Genomic DNA, 18,268 nt, shown 5'->3' with positions numbered 1-18,268 from the left:
AATCAGAGTCAGTGTTTGCCCTGTGGGCCAATTTCTATGAAGAATCTAGATTGGACGCACTGATTTTAAAGCTAATACACTTCACAAGAGCATCACTGACAAGACAAGATCAATTATTGGTATCAATAATCCTCGGTCACTAGCTTATGGGGAGGTGAAATAAATAGGTTTGTTCTGATTTATGTGTGTAATGGTGATCTTATATCTCATGCTTAAATCTACTAATGCTTGTTTTATTTTTTATTTTTTAATGCTATAAGAAAAATAACAGAAAGGAGGGAAATACATAAATATTATGAAACCCTGTTTAAAACTTGCTGACAAAGACTGACAACCACAATATATCAGACTACTTTTCACAAATGGGCCTCTCCTGGCTCTCAACAACGATGCAGTCCTGGCTGAGCAGCTCAGATCAGGCCGGTTAAGTTGACCTCAGAGATGTCAGAGGTCAAAAGGGAGAATGAAGGAAGGAGTGTGAAGAAGCTGCACAGCAGACATACCATAAATACAACAATTTAAATAGAACTGTAGCATCAAGTAGCATATCACAGCATTAATCTTCACTACAAGGTGAAGGTGTTGAAATAACACTGCACAGGAGACTGAAATGAGACTGCAGAGTAGAGAAACAACAAAATCACATGCTGATGAGTTACTGGGAAAGAATGTGTGTTTTGGTCTGATGTTTTGTGTCTACAGGATCCAGATGAGGCCGTTAACAGGCGACAGTGAAGGACACAGAAGAAGGAACTGATGAGCATGCTACACGTCCACACGTACAAGGCAACATCCTACATATTTCAATAACTGTGTAACAGAGTTTTTGAACGCTGTGTATAAAAAGTGGACTAAGATAGAGAGCGGTGTCAGACTTGTGTGAAGCTGCACCGACTGACTGTGTTAAGCAGCTTCGACAATTGTGAACCAGATTAATCTGTAAACCTGTTTGAAATGGCTTTAATAAATTTAGTAATTGACTCCTTATCCCATGTGCTGTGTGAAATCTTTCTGATTAAAGAACACGAGGAACCTGAACGGATGAAGGTGGTTTTCAGGTTCCTTCAACACTCAGGCTGATGTTTCAAAGATCAAGTCTGTAATTAGTTTGTCATTTTTACATTGACAGAAATATTCTTCATCTATTTGAGCCACATACAGTAGTGAGGACAGCTCAGTTTGTACAGACTCAGGCTCCTCACTCTGCTCTTTTTCACAAGAGCCATGGCTGCAGCAGATTCCTCAGGCCTGACCCAATGTTTGTGGGCCGCTACATTACAGGAGCTCTAAAACTCTCTGTGTGCAGCAGACTATTGGTCTGCTCTGCTGTGAAATGAGTGATATGTGGCTCTGATGAGCAAAAATGTTTCTTTATGCCGTAGAAACTGTGTTAATGAGAAAAGTATAGAAGTATGCTTTATGGCCAATGTGTCATTTTGACTTGCAAACAAAAGGATTTTTATTAAAGCAAACACATCATGACCGAGAACAAGAAGAAGATCAGGCTCAGTTTTAGTGCGCTGCAGAAAAACAGTGTTTTAAGTTGTGATGTTTCCACCGTGTCTTTCTGTTCTGACTTTAGACTCTTTCTGTTGGCAGCAGTAAGAGGATATAAGCTATGGTGCTGAAAGCTGGTACAGATCCTTTCAGGAAAAAATAAAACCGATGATCATCCTAATTTAGTGAAAAAGTAGTTTAGGTTTATTTTTCCTACGCAAAGAGAGGCTTAACCATCAAACTGTGGAGAAACCAAAGTAGCTCAGACCCTGCTAGTTAGGATGCATCATCAATGCGTGTGTGACTGTGAGGCCTTTTCTTTATGAATAAAAACATTTTACACCTCACATGACAGAGACTTTGTTTTTTTAGCTGATTATTAGGCTGTACACTATACAGGTGATACTATTCTTAACCTGTGATGTTTTAAAGCTGTTTCACTTTATGTTCTGACTGTCACAGTCTGGGCCGTTTGCCCAGCATTTTGTGTTTTGTGTTTCATATTTCCTGAGTTTTTGTCCCCAGTATGTTTTGATTCTTGTTCCCTTTGTCCCTGTCTCCCCCTGTCTATGGTCTTGTGTCTGTATGCCAGTTCCCCATGTTGAGTCTGCATGTACCTTGGTTAGTCACTTCCTGTTTTATTTTGACAGTCTGGTTTTCCCTGTGCTTTGTGTTTACTTTGCTTCCCCTGTGTTGTTAGTTTCATTTGCCTCATCTGATGTTCCCTGCTGTTTCCTCTTGCCCTGATTACCCCTTGTGTATTTAAACCCTCAGTTTCCATTTGTTGCTTGTCGCGTTGTTGATGTTTCTGCGTCAAGTGTTCCTGTGCTGTGTCCTTCCGTGTTTCCCTTGTTGTCCTGGTTTTCTGTGTTGGTCTTGTTCCTGGTTCCATTTTGCACTATGTCAAATAAAGTCTGTTTTTTTCCACCTACCTCGTCTGCCTTGGGGTTAAAAATAAGAGCTGCTGCTTGAGCCTTTTATGTTTCTGCGTGTTTATTGAACAGGAATGAGACGAAACAACAGAATAAGGAGTCCAATTATTAAATTTAATTAGCCATTTTCTTACAGTTTACAGATTAATCTGGGTCAGAACTGCATGCCATGCTCAGTGTGTTCCTGGATATGACATGAAGTGCTCACACTTTCTTCTCCAGCCCAGGATTTCATATAGTTACAGTTTATCAATTTTGGTTACATCATTATACAAAACGTAATGTGGAAAACAGAGAATTTCAACAGCTGGGTGCTCAGATGACCTCGTAGTGTCCATTTCTATCATTGTGTAGTCTCCACGAGTGGCTGACCGTTGCCCAGTGAGAACACCAAGTTCCTGATGACACCAAACATTATGTACTTGTGTATTTTTAATCAGTTATGTTTATCTTCCAGTCTAAGTCAAAGTTTCTCAGGCAAATATGTTAAGTGCAAACATACACCATGAGTGGATTTGAAAGTTAATAAAAACTCATTTGTGTCTGCATGTTTCTTTGTCAGAGGCTCATTTGTGTCTGCATTGGTTCCTTTCAGCTTCTTTCTTTGTCTTGGAAGCTCCTTTTTTGCTTCCTGACATCTTTGAGCTGCTTGACTTTGTCACACAGCTTGTGTTTAAGGGCCTTCGTGATTGAGCAGCTCTGCAGTAATCAGGCCTGAGTGTGGCAGTGAGACTGAAGTCAGCTTTCCAACAATCTGCTTCATCACAGTTCATTGATCATTGAACATGAGGGGAAATGAGTTTTTCCCACAGGGCAGGTAGGTTTGGACGACTTTGTTCCCTTAATGCATGAAATGATTGAAAAAGTGCAGTTTGTATTTACTCAGGTTATTGATGATTAATATGAATTGATGATGATTTCCCTCCTCTTTGTTTCTTTGTTGCTCTTTTTCGTGTCTTTATAAGTTGCTGCTGTTGCAGAGAATTTCCAGCAAACGTGATATCTGAGCGCAGCGGAGTCACGTGACCGCGCAGCAACAAACCACAGCAGAGCAGGAAGGAGGGGGCGGAGCAAAGTGCGGCTGCGTGGTTGGAGCGCACAGAGAGAGAGCTGCTTTTTCCTGGAGGAGAAGAAGTGAACTTAGAGGAGAAACAAACTAAAGCATCGATCCAACATCACTACCAACGTTTATATCGATACTATTGATACTTGGATCGATCCGCGCACCCTGATCTCCTGGATCTGACCTGAGAACAGCGTTAATCTCTGTCTGTGGGCTCAGCTAAAGGTAAGCATCGAGGTAACTTTAGCAGCTTAGTAGAAAACTGCTGTGGATGAACACATGAGAGGAAGTGAACTCCTAAAAAGTCTCATTTGAATGACTCGCTGCTATAAACTAATGCAGAGGAAGATGTTAACAAACACTGATGAAAGTAAACAGAGTTCATATCTGAAATCACTGAGAATAAAAACATATTGTGGTGCTTCATGTGCAGCTCTTGGTGATTTGGGACAAGAAGAATGTTTTAATCATGTTGTGGATTAAATGTTGGATTTTATTTTGTCTACAGAAGCCAGAATTTTGTCCACTTGTGATCAATCAGATTGATTTTTCTTGTGTATTGTTGGGTTCACTTGAATCATTTGAAGGTTTAAAGCTGCATTTCCCCCAAAAGAATAAACTATAATCATGAAGAATGAAGAAGAATTTAAAAATGTCTTCCAGTGTCAAACACAGCTGCAGCAGTCAAAGCCAGGAAGGAAAGCTGGTAAAAAGTGTTGAATGTGTGAGTTAAAAGGCCCCATCATTAAAGCTCAGGTAGATCTGACTATGATTACAATTGTTCCTTCTATCAAATGAATGTTTAGCACAGAGTGAATTCAGATGTTCTCCTGTTTTATTTCTATATTTGCTTTCTACTGGGATCCACTGTGTGGTAGATGATGGAGACACTGAGTCTGGTCCAGCTGCTTTGTGGGGGTTCTGTCTCTGAAAGAGTATTTACATCTCTCTCAACTATGGAGAGAGGCGTCATGGGGGGTGGAGAGACTTGTGAGGTGGTGAGCAGGTCCCTGTTGTAGTATGAATGGTGGAGGTGGTGGGACTGGGGTTTGGGAGTAACAGGTCTGTCCCATTGTTGAAGCTACAGGAGAAGCTGTTCAGGCTGTTGGTGAGGTGTGAACTGCTGGTGCAGTGGGGGGGCTTTAGGCTTGTGGTTGGGTCACTGAGAACTTTCCAGACAAAAGCAGAGTCGTTCACTGAAAACTGGTTTTGGAGTTTCTCTCAGTTCACCTGTTTAGCCTCTCACTGCTTTGCTAAATCTGAACTTTGAAACTGCCTCTGTCTCCACTCTGAAACACTTCCTCCTTTTCCAGCCTCAGCCTCCTCAGCTTAGCTGTGAACCAGGGCTCGTCATTACTATAAGTCACCCTAGTGTGTGATGGTGTGCAGCTGTCCTCACAGAAGCTGATGTAGGACGTCACAGCATCTGTACACTCATCAAACTGTTGGAGCGGTCCTGAAAACCTCCCAGTTGGTGCAGTCCAGATCGAACAGGGACTCCAACCACAAACCTGTGGGTTACTAGTCGGCTGTTCAGACCTTCTGTCTTTGGTTCAAACAAGTTTCCCACCTACTGTTTCTAGATGTCCACCCTAACATAGCCGACTAGAACCGGCCGTATCCCACAAAAGTGTATAAATCCAAATCCAGCCTTAAAGGGCTCATTCCCCCAAACAGTGCAGTGTGGTAGCTTCTAATACAGATCTGTTCTCCTGCAGCTGATTATCAGGAGGAGGAGAGTCTGACGGAGCAGCAGAGGAACATTTTCAGCCTCTACAGAGGAAACAATGAGTTCAACACAACAGGTGAGAAAAATATCAGTGTTACACTATTATTGAAACTGTGTGACTTCATCAGCAGCTGTTGGTTTGTTTTATTATGGCCCCAATTAGCACTGAAGTTACAACAAGACAAAATAAAAAGGTCACATTTTAACAAGACACTGAAACAAAGACATTAATAATCAAGATTCAGATCAAACCCACAATTTATCATACAATACATCATTTTCATTGAGCAGTATTTGATCTATAATGTCATTTTCATTACTGTTATAATTACACATTTCATATTTTCATAGCACTTTTCCACTCTCTCCTCATTAGATCTCATTGTTTTCCAACCAGTTTGATTCCAGTTCTTACTGGTTTGGAAATGCTGTACCAGTAGCTGTTGATGTTGCTGTTGTGGTGATCCCCAGAGTCTCTCATCCCGTGGTTCAACACACTCCAACTCCACTGTGTTGGACTGCAGCTGGTGGCAGTAGTCCTTGTTCTGCTCTGAAGATCTGCTTCAAGCTTTAGGGTCACTCTAAGCAGAAGCTGCAGAAGGTGGAGAGCTGCTTCATGTGCTGCTACACCAAACTCACAGAGGCTGCAGAGCAGAACAACAACTACCATCACAAACTGCAGTTCAACACTGTGGAGTTTGTCTGTCAGTGTGATCAGAAACTCAGTGAGAGAGAGCTCATATTTGCTTTGTTATTTATTAGAAAATATATGCATACAGTACTTGAAAAAGTGTGTTTGCTGTCCTTTTATGGCATTCATGTGGCCTGCAGTAGTCCTGTGAGGAATCTTGGATTCATCTTTGACCAGGATGTGTCTGTTAGCTCACAGATAAAACAAGTTTCCAGGATGGCTTTCATCCATTTGCAGTGTTGTCTCATCCTTTGGCATTTTGGCATGTTATGATTCTTTATAACCAGGATGTCCAATTAATGCTTTGAAATCATTTTACATAAATTTATGTTTCCTCTTCTTTTCCCTTGTACATGGCTGCATGTAATGTGCTACTTTCACCAGTAGGTGGAGGTAATAGACCTAGTAGATCTTTGGAGGCTACCAACAAAACTCTAATATTAATGGAATTTGAAGTTTGTTCCACGACTGCATTTCACTCACTGCCTCTGTTTGTATCTCTGTCACTGCAGGACCAACATGGAGCGAGAAGTCAGCGCTCTCAGGAGGCTGACAAACCTCACAGAAGGAAGGGAGGAAAAAAATACACCTGTGATCAGTGTGGGAAGGATTTTACCTCGAAGTGTAATCTAAAAGTACATCAAGTGATCCACACTGGAGAGAAGCCGTTCAGCTGTGACTTGTGTGGAAAGTCTTTTACCCGGGCTGGAAGCTTAAAAAAACACCAACTCATCCACAGTGGAGAGAAGCCGTACAGCTGTGAATTGTGTGGAAAGTCTTTTACCCAGGCTGGAAGCTTAAAAAAACACCAACTCATCCACACTGGAGAGAAGCCGTTCAGCTGTGACTTGTGTGGAAAGTCTTTTACCCTGGCTGGAAATTTAAAAAGACACCAACTCATCCACAGTGGAGAGAAGCCGTACAGCTGTGATCAGTGTGGCAGAGCTTTTACTCAGAGTAGCTACTTAAAGAGTCATCAAGTTACCCACTCTGGAATTAAGGCATACAGCTGTGACTATTGTGGAAAAACTTTCAGTCAGCTAAGGAGCAGAAATACACACCTACGCATTCACACTGGACATGATGTGTACTGCTGTGATCAGTGTGGCAAAAAGTGTGCAACAGACCAACAGTTACAATCCCACATGTTTACCCACACTGAGGAGAGACCTCATAAATGTGACTTGTGTGATAAGACTTTTAAAGCTCCACAGCACCTGAGAAAACACCAACAGATCCACAGCAGAAAGAGACTCTACAAGTGCAGTTACTGTGAGGTATGTGTTTTTATTTTGATCTTGTAACTTTAGCCTGACTGTTGGGAACAACTGTTCAGTTATGATTTTTGCTTCTATGATCATAAGAAACTAAATTATTACTTTTTGTAGTGACAAACATTTATATCACTGTATTATTTATGATACACCAGTTTCCTGGTATATCATGGTATTATTTTTTCTGCATATATGGGTCTTTATGTTGGTTTACAGTGGCTCCTTCTTCAGTCAGGTGTACATAGAATAAACATAATTTTACTGTCATAAAAAATAAATTATAAAATACAACCATAGAACAAATGATCAAAACATTTCTGTTTAATTCTTTGCTTTGAAGCCCAAATTCTTCTCTCTGCAGGTAAAAACACCTGTAAGCTTTGTTAGCACAGAGTAAACAGAGCCAAACTACAAACAGTTTAAATATTTGTCACAGGGAGTCGGTCCTTAACAGGCTGCCTGCTCTGCTGTTTGCTTGTGATGCCACTTTTTGTCGTATATTTGGCTCGTTTACGTTAATGTTTCCAGAGCAGAGCTGGAAGTGGGCCTTTAAAACCATTTACATTGTTTGTCTTTGACTCGTTACCTTAGAAAGAGTCTCATCTTCCTCTCATGTCCTCTCTTTGTTCCACCGTTCTCCAGCTCACAGAGTCAAAGTGTGACTTGTTTGAAGGCTGCAGGAGAAAGTCTGTATGAAATGAGCCGTATGAAAAATGAACAGACACAGCTGTGTCCAAAATCACTCACTGCTCACTTATAGTGAGTCCCACAGTTTGTTGTGGTCTATGAATGTACTCTGTATAGTATGGTGGTGGTATATAGTATTACATTAGCAGTATTGTAGTATTACTGTGGTATTCTGGCATGCGCGTAATTTGCGGGGGGGATAGGGGGGTTATGACCCCCCCAATAATCTGATCCAATCACTATAACCCCCCCAATAAAGTCACATCATTTCAATTTACAAAAAACATCTTATATGAATAGCATGTTATTTTTCTTTATTCATTATCAATTTTGGGTAAACTACTAGCATGTTTAATCATTTGGTAATGTAACCCCCCCTCTCCCCACAAAAACTTGGTATCACCCGACCCGCTCTCTTTACCAAGCGGCAGCGTTAGCTTGTGGAAGCAGCTGCTGGGCAGCGGGTGTAGTTTGAAAAAATGAAGAGTACCAAAAAGCAGACAACCAACAATTTTTCATTGTTGGTCCACAACACCCCTTGTAAAAAAGCAGAAAAATCAAAATGAGGTAAATGTAAATGTATTGTTAGCTGATGATTTAATAACTATGCCTCTGTGTACCAGACACACTATGAATACCGGTTCAGGTATTTTAGCTCCGTTAGACCTGCTGCTCCTAATCTGACAATGAGTCAAAGAAAAAGAAGATAAAAGTGGTTATTTGCACACATGCGGCACAGTACAATACCTGTAATATGTAATAAACTAAACTCTTTAAACAAGTATATAGTTTTACTCAAGTGAACACACACATAACATTTTATGTATTTAGTTAGTAATGACTAATATTAGTACTGATAACAGGACTGAAGATGAGAGTCCCAGAAAGGTCCAGGATGGGACTCATTATATTTGAAACACATCAAGTTCAAACCTTTTTCTCTACAGAACATGTTTAATAGTAAAGATTGCATTAAACTCTCACATGCTCAGTGGAGAACAGACTGCTGTGAAATATTTTATTTATTATATTTGGCCAAATTAAAACAGTTTCTTTAAAAGTGGAATGACGGGCTGCAAAATTGGTAGTAAAACAAAACAGGTTCATGAAAGATATTTGTTACTGTTGGAAGAAATGTGAAAAATGTAAGCCTTTTCTTAATTGTTGAAGGTGCAGAGTAAATACAAAGAAAGTTAAATAAATGCATAGTAAAAGCATTACAATGTATTTCTAATACATTTCTAATTAACCCAGAATCTCCTGAATCCTTTTGGAAAAGTAAATGATTTAATAAATAAATAAATAGGCAGAGAGCTTAACCCCCCCAATGTTAGACCCAAAGTTACGCTCTTGTATTCTGGTACTATATAAGCATTATAGTGTTACACTGATATTCCTGTACATTTACAGTGGTGCTAATGCAGCACTAAAATATTACATTAAAAAAAAGTAAAAAGTTTTACATTATTATTATTATTATAGTATGACATTATTATTGTAGCACTACCACACTAAGGTTATTGTAGTATTAAATGAGTATTATTGTAGTATTATGGTGGTAGTATTGTAGTTATTGTCTGTGTAGATTCTCAGTCATCCAGGTCATAGTAGTCTCTGGAGCTTGAAAAAGGCGACTGGACTTCTTTTTGTTTCTTGAAGACGTTTCACCTCTCATCCAAAAGGCTTCTTCAGTTCTCAACCAAATGGTGGAGAGACCCAGGTATTTAAACCCCTGTGGGCGTAGTCCCCTGGAGGTGGTTATGACCCTCTATTGATCATGTGTGTGAACACATGTGCCCAGGTGTGAAGGGGGCGTGGGTCATATTTAATCAGTGGTTTCAGTTGAAACCAATTTAGGACTCCGCTCCATTGTTTCCTGTGGCCTATTGAGGTCACTGGAACAAAGGTGTGAATGGGGGTTGAGACGTCTGGGAAGGGAGCTCAGGACAGCACTGTAAGCGGGGGAAAGTTGGTGACGTAATCCACCTCCTCTGTTCAATGATGGTTGTTCACAGTGGACATAGATGGCTTCTTTCACTCCTCTTTCAAACCATCTGTTTTCCCTGTCCAAAATGTGAACATTGGCATCCTCAAAAGAGTGCCCTTTTTCCTTCAGATGCAGATGTACTGCTGAATCTTGTCCTGTCGAGGTGGCTCTTCTATGTTGTGCCATTCGTTTGTGAAGAGGCTGTTTGGTTTCACCAATGTAGAGGTCCGAGCACTCTTCACTGCACTGAACAGCATACACTACATCGCTGATCTTGTGTTTGGCGGGTTTGTCCTTGGGATGAACCAGTTTTTGTCTTAGGGTGTGACTTGGTTTGAAGTATACTGAGATGTCATGCTTGGAGAAAATTCTTCTGAGTTTCTCTGACAAGCCTGACACATATGGGATGACAATGTTGTTCCTCTTGTCCTTCCTATTCTCTGTAGTTTGTGTTTGGCCTTCATTCCTGTGCATCTTAGCTGATTTGATGAAGGCCCAGTTGGGGTAACCGCATGTTTTGAGGGCTTTCTTAATGTGTGTGTGTTCCTTATGCTTCCCTTCTGCCTTAGAGGGAACACTTTCCGCACGGTGTTTAGGGTCCTGATCACCCCAAGTTTGTGTTCGAGAGGGTGGTGGGAGTCAAAGAGGAGATACTGGTCTGTGTATGTGGGCTTCCGGTAAACTTCAATGTTGAGGCTTCCATCTTCCTCGATAAGCACCGCACAGTCCAGGAATGGTAACTTGTTATCTCTGGTGTCCTCCCTGGTAGAACGTATGTATTTATCCACTGAGTTAATGTGACGAGTGAAGGCTTCTACTTCTTGGGTTTTGATTTTGACCCAGGTGTCATCTACATATCTGTACCAGCTTCCTCCTTTACATGGAGGAAGTGGAAAGTAAAGCTCTTGGTTCTTTCAAAGGGATGGCACCTAGCCACTGGTACAGATATGTAGATGACACCTGGGTCAAAATCAAAACCCAAGAAGTAGAAGCCTTCACTCGTCACATTAACTCAGTGGATAAATACATACGTTTTACCAGGGAGGACACCAGAGATAACAAGTTACCATTCCTGGACTGTGCGGTGCTTATCGAGGAAGATGGAAGCCTCAACATTGAAGTTTACCGGAAGCCCACACACACAGACCAGTATCTCCTCTTTGACTCCCACCACCCTCTGGAACACAAACTTGGGGTGATCAGGACCCTACAACACCGTGCGGAAAGTGTTCCCTCTAAGGCAGAAGGGAAGCATAAGGAACACACACACATTAAGAAAGCCCTCAAAACATGCGGTTACCCCAACTGGGCCTTCATCAAATCAGCTAAGATGCACAGGAATGAAGGCCAAACACAAACTACAGAGAATAGGAAGGACAAGAGGAACAACATTGTCATCCCATATGTGTCAGGCTTGTCAGAGAAACTCAGAAGAATTTTCTCCAAGCATGACATCTCAGTATACTTCAAACCAAGTCACACCCTAAGACAAAAACTGGTTCATCCCAAGGACAAACCCGCCAAACACAAGATCAGCGATGTAGTGTATGCTGTTCAGTGCAGTGAAGAGTGCTCGGACCTCTACATTGGTGAAACCAAACAGCCTCTTCACAAACGAATGGCACAACATAGAAGAGCCACCTCGACAGGACAAGATTCAGCAGTACATCTGCATCTGAAGGAAAAAGGGCACTCTTTTGAGGATGCCAATGTTCACATTTTGGACAGGGAAAACAGATGGTTTGAAAGAGGAGTGAAAGAAGCCATCTATGTCCACTGTGAACAACCATCATTGAACAGAGGAGGTGGATTACGTCACCAACTTTCCCCCGCTTACAGTGCTGTCCTGAGCTCCCTTCCCAGACGTCTCAACCCCCATTCACACCTTTGTTCCAGTGACCTCAATAGGCCACAGGAAACAATGGAGCGGAGTCCTAAATTGGTTTCAACTGAAACCACTGATTAAATATGACCCACGCCCCCTTCACACCTGGGCACATGTGTTCACACACATGATCAATAGAGGGTCATAACCACCTCCAGGGGACTACGCCCACAGGGGTTTAAATACCTGGGTCTCTCCACCATTTGGTTGAGAACTGAAGAAGCCTTTTGGATGAGAGGTGAAACGTCTTCAAGAAACAAAAAGAAGTCCAGTCGCCTTTTTCAAGCTCCAGAGACTATTGTAGTTATTGTATCCCGGTAAGCTGAGTGTTGTAATGTAAACAGTAAAATGTAATTGGACGTTAGCAGAGATGCTCTTTATTCCAGGCGACGTACAGGATAAAAATGTTGAAGGAATTCCCTGACTTACACTGTCTTTGTGTCTTTGTTTAGAAGCAGAGCCACACAGATGGATCCAGTTCTCAGCCCTGTCATCGCTGTGGTGGTGGGAAAGCGTTTCTCTGTGACCTTTGTGGGAAAACTTTCAATCATCAACAGAGCCTAAAAACACATCAGCGTAGACACACTGGACACAAACTGAAGGACTGCAAAGAATGTGGGAGGAGCTTCACCACAACAAGTAAATTAAAACACCATGAACTCATCCACAGTCGGGTTAAAAAACACCTCTGTGACCAGTGTGGGTCATCCTTCATCACTGCAGCTCACCTTAAAGTGCATAAACGAGTCCACACAGGAGAGAAACCATACAAGTGCAGACACTGTGACAAAAGCTTCTCATGTTCAGGTAATCGTAACCTTCATGAAAGTACACACACTGAACACACTGAAGGGAACTACAGCTGTGACCAGTGTGACAAGAGCTTCAGGAATCTCACTTCATACTCCCAACACAAACGATCCCACGCTGCAAAGAAACTGTTTCACTGTTACCAATGTGCAAAAACATTCACTAAATTATCTTCTCTGTGCAAACATCAGCGTGATCATGCAGGCCTGAAATCATTCCCATCATTGGATCACAATGAATCTGCAGACACACAAAGATCCTCTTCTGGTCAAACTTAAAAACCTTGAGATCCGGCTCCACAGAATTCTGATGGAATCTCCTGTAAAGATCTGATGAGGGAGCTGTGAAAGAAAATGTTACCATAGTAATTTTTTTCTCTAGAAATTAGTAGCTTGAAGTTATTTGTATTTAGTTTTAGTATTTGTATTATAAAGTTGCAGAAATGTGTGTTGTGTTCAGGTGAGATTGCAGCAGTATTTTAAGTTTGCCATCCAGTGGGCTGGATTGGACTAATTGAATATTTTGGTGGGCCTCAGGCCTTATGTTTGACAACCCTGAATTTAACACATCTGAGACAAAAGATCCATAAGATTGAAATGTTTAAGGAAACCTTCTTCCTGGATTTAAAGTGTTTTAGCTGTTAGAGTTTGTGTTAGTGATTAGCTTTTCTCCAGCAGTCAGATTAAAAATCAGTTCTTATCTTACATGTTAGTTTGTACTGAATCTGTTTTATCTTCATGTTGTTGCTGTTTTATTGTTGAGTTTTTGTTCTCATATCCCACAAATCCGAGGTTAAATAAAAAAAATGTAAAAATTTTAAAGAAACGGTTTAATAATGAATCATTTGAGCCATGATGTCACTTCCAGTTCAATTTTATTCATAAAGCACATTTAAAACAACAAGTTTGACCAAAGTGATGGACATGAAAACGGGATAACACTATAAAATAAATGTGACGCACACAGCAATAAATATAAGTATGAAATCACAAAAATATAAAGGATGACAGGGTTGGAGCTGATCCAGCTGAATGATGTCATCAATATTTCATGTCATTTTCCTTCACAGCTGTTTTCTGCTTTTTTCTTCTTTCAACTGTTCTGAGCTTTTCTTCTTCACTGGATGTTGGACTTTTGGTTCACAATCAGCTGTTTCCTGTTTAGCTGCTCATGTTTTTAAGATAAGATAAGATAAAACTTTAATGATCCCACGACGGGGAAATTTGCACATTACAGCAGCTCAGTACAGAGAAAAATGTAAAGGATGAGTAAAAAACAATTGAACTAAAAATAGAATAGAATAAAATAAAATAAAATAGTAAAACACTATACACATATACATAAGCACTATATACATAATATATATATATATAAATATCCATCCATCCATCCATTTTCTTCCGCTTATCCGGGGCCGGGTCGCGGGGGCAGAAGCCTAAGCAGAGAAGCCCAAGCTTCCCTCTCCCCAGCCACCTCCTCCAGCCCATCCGGAGGGACCCCAAGGCGTTCCCAGGCCAGCCGAGATACACAATCTCTCCAGCGTGTCCTGGGTCTACCACGGGGCCTCCTCCCGGTGGGACATGCCCGGAACACCTCACCCAGGAGGCGGCCAGGAGGCATCCTAATCAGATGCCCGAGCCACCTCAACTGGCTCCTTTCGATGTGGAGGAGCAGCGGCTCTACTCCGAGCCCCTCCCGGATGGCCGCACTCCTCACTTTATCTCTAAGGGAGAGGCCAGCCACCCTTCGAAGGAAACTCATTTCTGCCGCTTGTATTCGCGATCTTATTCTTTCGGTCACTACCCAAAGCTCGTGACCATAGATGAGGGTAGGAACGTAGATCGACCGGTAAATCGAGAGCCTCGCTTTTACGCTAAGCTCCCTCTTCACCACGACGGACCGGTGCAGCGTCCGCATCACTGCAGAAGCAGCCCCGATCCGCCTGTCGATCTCCCGTTCCCTTCTCCCATCACTCGTGAACAAGACCCTCCGTGAATCGCCACCTTATCGTGGTGGAGGGGTTTGTGTGTCCCAGTGATCCCAGGAGCTATGTTGTCTGGGGGCTTGTCCCCCTGGCAGGGTCTCCCATGGCAAACTGGTCCTGGGTGAGGGTCCAGACAAAGAGCGGTTCAGAAGACCCTTATGAGGGAAAAAACAAGGGAACAGTTTACCCTGCCCGGGATAGGGTTACCGGGGCCCCACCCTGGAGCCAGGCCTGGGGAGGGAGCTCGAGGGAGAGCGTCTGGTGGCCAGGCATTAGCCCGTGGTGCTTGGCCGGGCGCAGCCCGAAGAGGTTACATGGGCCCGCCCTCCTGCAGGCCCACCACCCGCAGGAGGTGTCGTAGGGGTCGGGTGCAATGTGTGTCGGGCGGTGGCCGAGGGCGGAGGCCCTGGCGGACCGATCCCCGGCTATCGAAACTGGCTGTATATATAAATATATAAAAATAAAACAAAATATATATATATATATATATATCAATGATATATCAATATATCACAATATTTAATTTTATTAAATATTGTGAAGGTTTCCACACATGAAGCTCTGCAGGTAGAAATGGCTGTTCCTGCTCTGCATGTCAAAGGTCATATATGAAAATCCTCACAGGTGAAGCTCTGAGTTCAAATCTCCAGTTTAATCAAAGGAATTTCTTTTCTCCTCAGCTGCAACATCCAGTGCAGATCAAGCTGAGGTTCATTTAAAAAGTAGCTGATGTGTTCAAACACAGTGAGCATGTTTCCTGTTTGCTGTTTATTTGTTTCAGATCGCAGTCAGAAGTTGTTTGATGTCAGTAATCTAATATGCCTCCATGAATCAGTGGATCTTCACTGAAATCCAATGATTGAGCTGATGCGCTCATCAACAGTTAGATTAAGATGTGTTCAATAAATGTCACATTGACTGAATGAACAATGAAGCTGCATCCATGCAGATTGTTGTCAGCAGGAGGAGAGAATCTAAATGATCCAGCTGTGCAACATGTGAGTGCATGTTTGTGTGTCTCACTGAGAGGCTCTCCTACCAGTTCCTGCTGAATCAGAGCAGAAGCAGAAAGGCCGTCAGAGCGCATGATGGTCTCACCCTGGAGAAGCCGTCCTGTTCTGGAGGAACCTCCTAGAAGCTCTTTGAAGGAAGTGATTAACAGCAGTTCATTTATGCTGCACTTAGAGCTCATTAAGAGCGTCCTTTAGCTCACTGTGATTCTAATGACTCTGCTGGCTCTATGAAATGATGGAGATATTTTCATGTTCATCCAGCTGTTCAGTAAATTTAGTGTCATCATCCTTGCTGTGTATATTGTAATGATATCAGAGCATCTGTTTGTGCTCATATTACAGAAGTGATCCTTACAGATCAATCAGAGGCTGCACAGTACAGCCCTGCTGACACGGCAGAGGAACCACATGGAAACATGATCTTTAAATCCATGTTTAATGTTACACTTGAGGATTGTTTGCTGTCCATAACTGTGGCTGTTCTTCCCCCTTACACAGCACATTCAAGCTGCACGCTGCAAACACAAAGATCCTCCTCTGTAGTTGTTGTTGTCTTCACAGCAGCACACACAGCAGAGCACATTCAGAAGAAGTGGAGGAAGAAATGTTTGAGGGCGTGAACTGAAAGGCTGTTTTTCTTGTTATCATGAGACATTTGGAGGGACGGTTGCTGCCACTCAGTTTCTGGTTGTGCTTCAGTGAAGCTCGGTCTGAGAAGCTGCTGTTGGTGTTTAACACAAAGAGAAAAGCTCACTTCTTTGAACTGATTCACAGTTACAAAAATGTGACTTTAAACAGCTTTGACAGCTTTGATCTTCTGATCATCACACTATATCTGAGCTGCTGGACTTCATCTCAGAGCTTTCTGGGTCCTGATGCTGCGTTTCCACTAAGCAGCGACACTTTGATTAGGACACATTTGGAATTAAGATCCCAGATTTGCCAAAGATGTGTTTTTGTGTTTGTTGTGCTGCAGCTTCACAGCAGATGGAAGGAAACTCAAAGAGCCACTAATGCAGCCGCTGTGCTGACTGCACGTGGAGGATCTCTGCAGATCGTTGTGTTCCTCATTATCCTCGTCAGCCGCTGCTTCAGGTCTCGCTGACACTATCAGACAGCAGCAGCTGTGTTATTGAGCCATGAAGCATCTGTAACCTTGTTGAAGCTGTTCAGGAAGAAGCACTGAGATTAATGAGCCCGTTTCCCACAGAGATCTGGAGACAGAAGCAGCAGAAACATGAAGATACAACAATAAGAACAGATGTGGAACAGCTGCTTAGATCACTGAGAGCTCGACCATTGAAGAGTCTGATTCTGCTTCTTCACATAGAAATGAATATTAAATATAAAGATGGCCGACCTTATGAAGCTCATGTGTCCTTGGTGATTGTTCTTATATCTCGTCTACCTAAGCAGCCAGAGCAAACTAGTGGGGGTATTTCCACCCTCCAAAGCAGGGGGGTAAAGAGAGCAACAACAAAGCTGCAGCCTGCACAGCCACAGACGTTCTCCCACCCATGTTAACTGCCACCTAAACATGGCGAGTTCCCCTGAGAACCTCATGCTCTGAAATGTGTGCTGTTTGGAGCTGTGTCATATTACTGCATGCTAGGGTGTGTTCCTACAAACAGCTGAGCTCTGGTTTCTATTTTGAGGAGCACCTGCAGCCCAGATCTTGTTTCCAAAGCTTTAGTTTAGTTCTTTCTTCCTGTTTCCTTGGACATCATCTTTGCTCTTCTCTCTTCTCTCATAGAGATCTCATACAGACACATTTTAGTGAGCTCATTATGAGACTGGGCTGCTTCGCTCTGATCTGGAAGTGTCTCCAAAAAGCACATGGAGCAGTGATGTGTGTGTGCAGCTGTTTTTAAACAGCAGCTGTCTGTTTGTGAGGATGCACAGATGAAGCTGGGATCCAGTTTCAGCCTGTATCCACTGTTTAGCTCAGATCTGACTGAAGTCTGCTGAGCTCCAATGATCATGAGACTTTCTCCCAGCTGTCACAGGGCAGAGGAAGGAAACAGTCTCATCAAACTCTGGGATCAGAGACACAATGTGAAGCTCACACTTCTCTGAAATCCAACTTTAATGACAAATGTGAGCAGCTGTGCTTCTTTCTGAGACATCAATGTTTGTGAGCAGAGCTTATTATGATCAGCCGCTTTCTAACATCTTTATGGAACAAAGAGCATCAGTGCTGGAAGCCTCCTCTCTCTCTCTCTGCTGTGAAACGCAGAGATCCAGGAAATCATTGGTACCCACAGCCGTCAGGCTTTTCACTGCTCATACAAACAGCAGCTGAGCTTCAGACACATGAACTTCCCTCTGGGATCAATAAAGTTCTTCTTCTTCTGAACTTCCTGTAAGTTTGTCTTCATAAAGCGGGCTGATGATTGATGTCAGAGCATATGTTCATATTCAGACAGCAGCACATTTGTAGGCTCAGACTGTGATGGTGAACCTGAGGCGATGGTCCACAGAAAGCAAACATATTAGAACAATATTCAGGTGATGCCTTTACCTGTGAAATGAGGCTGTGCACACAATGACTTCACCTCATTCACACCCAGCTCCATGATGGCCTCTGTCTCCATGGTTACATCATATGGTAGCTGCGTCCAAAGATGCTGCCACAGCTCTGCAGCTGTGATGGTTTCATCCAGGCAGAGAACACCTGGGATCATGTGCTTTATATGGACAGATTAAATAATCTTTC

At 42.5% G+C, this 18,268-nt stretch overlaps 1 protein-coding gene across 1 annotated transcript in view; it reads left to right on the top strand.

The window, feature by feature from the left end:
• The window catches only part of LOC115775624 (zinc finger protein 98-like), a gene marked incomplete at both ends in the record, with an annotated part of 31,424 nt that extends 24,277 nt beyond the window's left edge, over nt 1-7,147 (top strand). Inside the window, 2 exons of the mRNA XM_030723092.1 lie at nt 6,549-6,997; nt 7,076-7,147. Coding sequence (XP_030578952.1) covers nt 6,549-6,997; nt 7,076-7,147 — 521 coding nt within the window. The remainder of the gene's footprint in view (nt 1-6,548; nt 6,998-7,075) is intronic.
• Between the last annotated feature and the right edge of the window lie 11,121 nt (nt 7,148-18,268).

The sequence above is a fragment of the Archocentrus centrarchus genome, unplaced genomic scaffold, assembly GCF_007364275.1.
Source record: "Archocentrus centrarchus isolate MPI-CPG fArcCen1 unplaced genomic scaffold, fArcCen1 scaffold_24_ctg1, whole genome shotgun sequence".
NCBI classification, from domain to species: Eukaryota; Metazoa; Chordata; class Actinopteri; order Cichliformes; family Cichlidae; genus Archocentrus; species Archocentrus centrarchus.
Note: the sequence above shows the minus strand (reverse complement) of the source record. Positions and strands in the feature narration are given on the sequence as shown.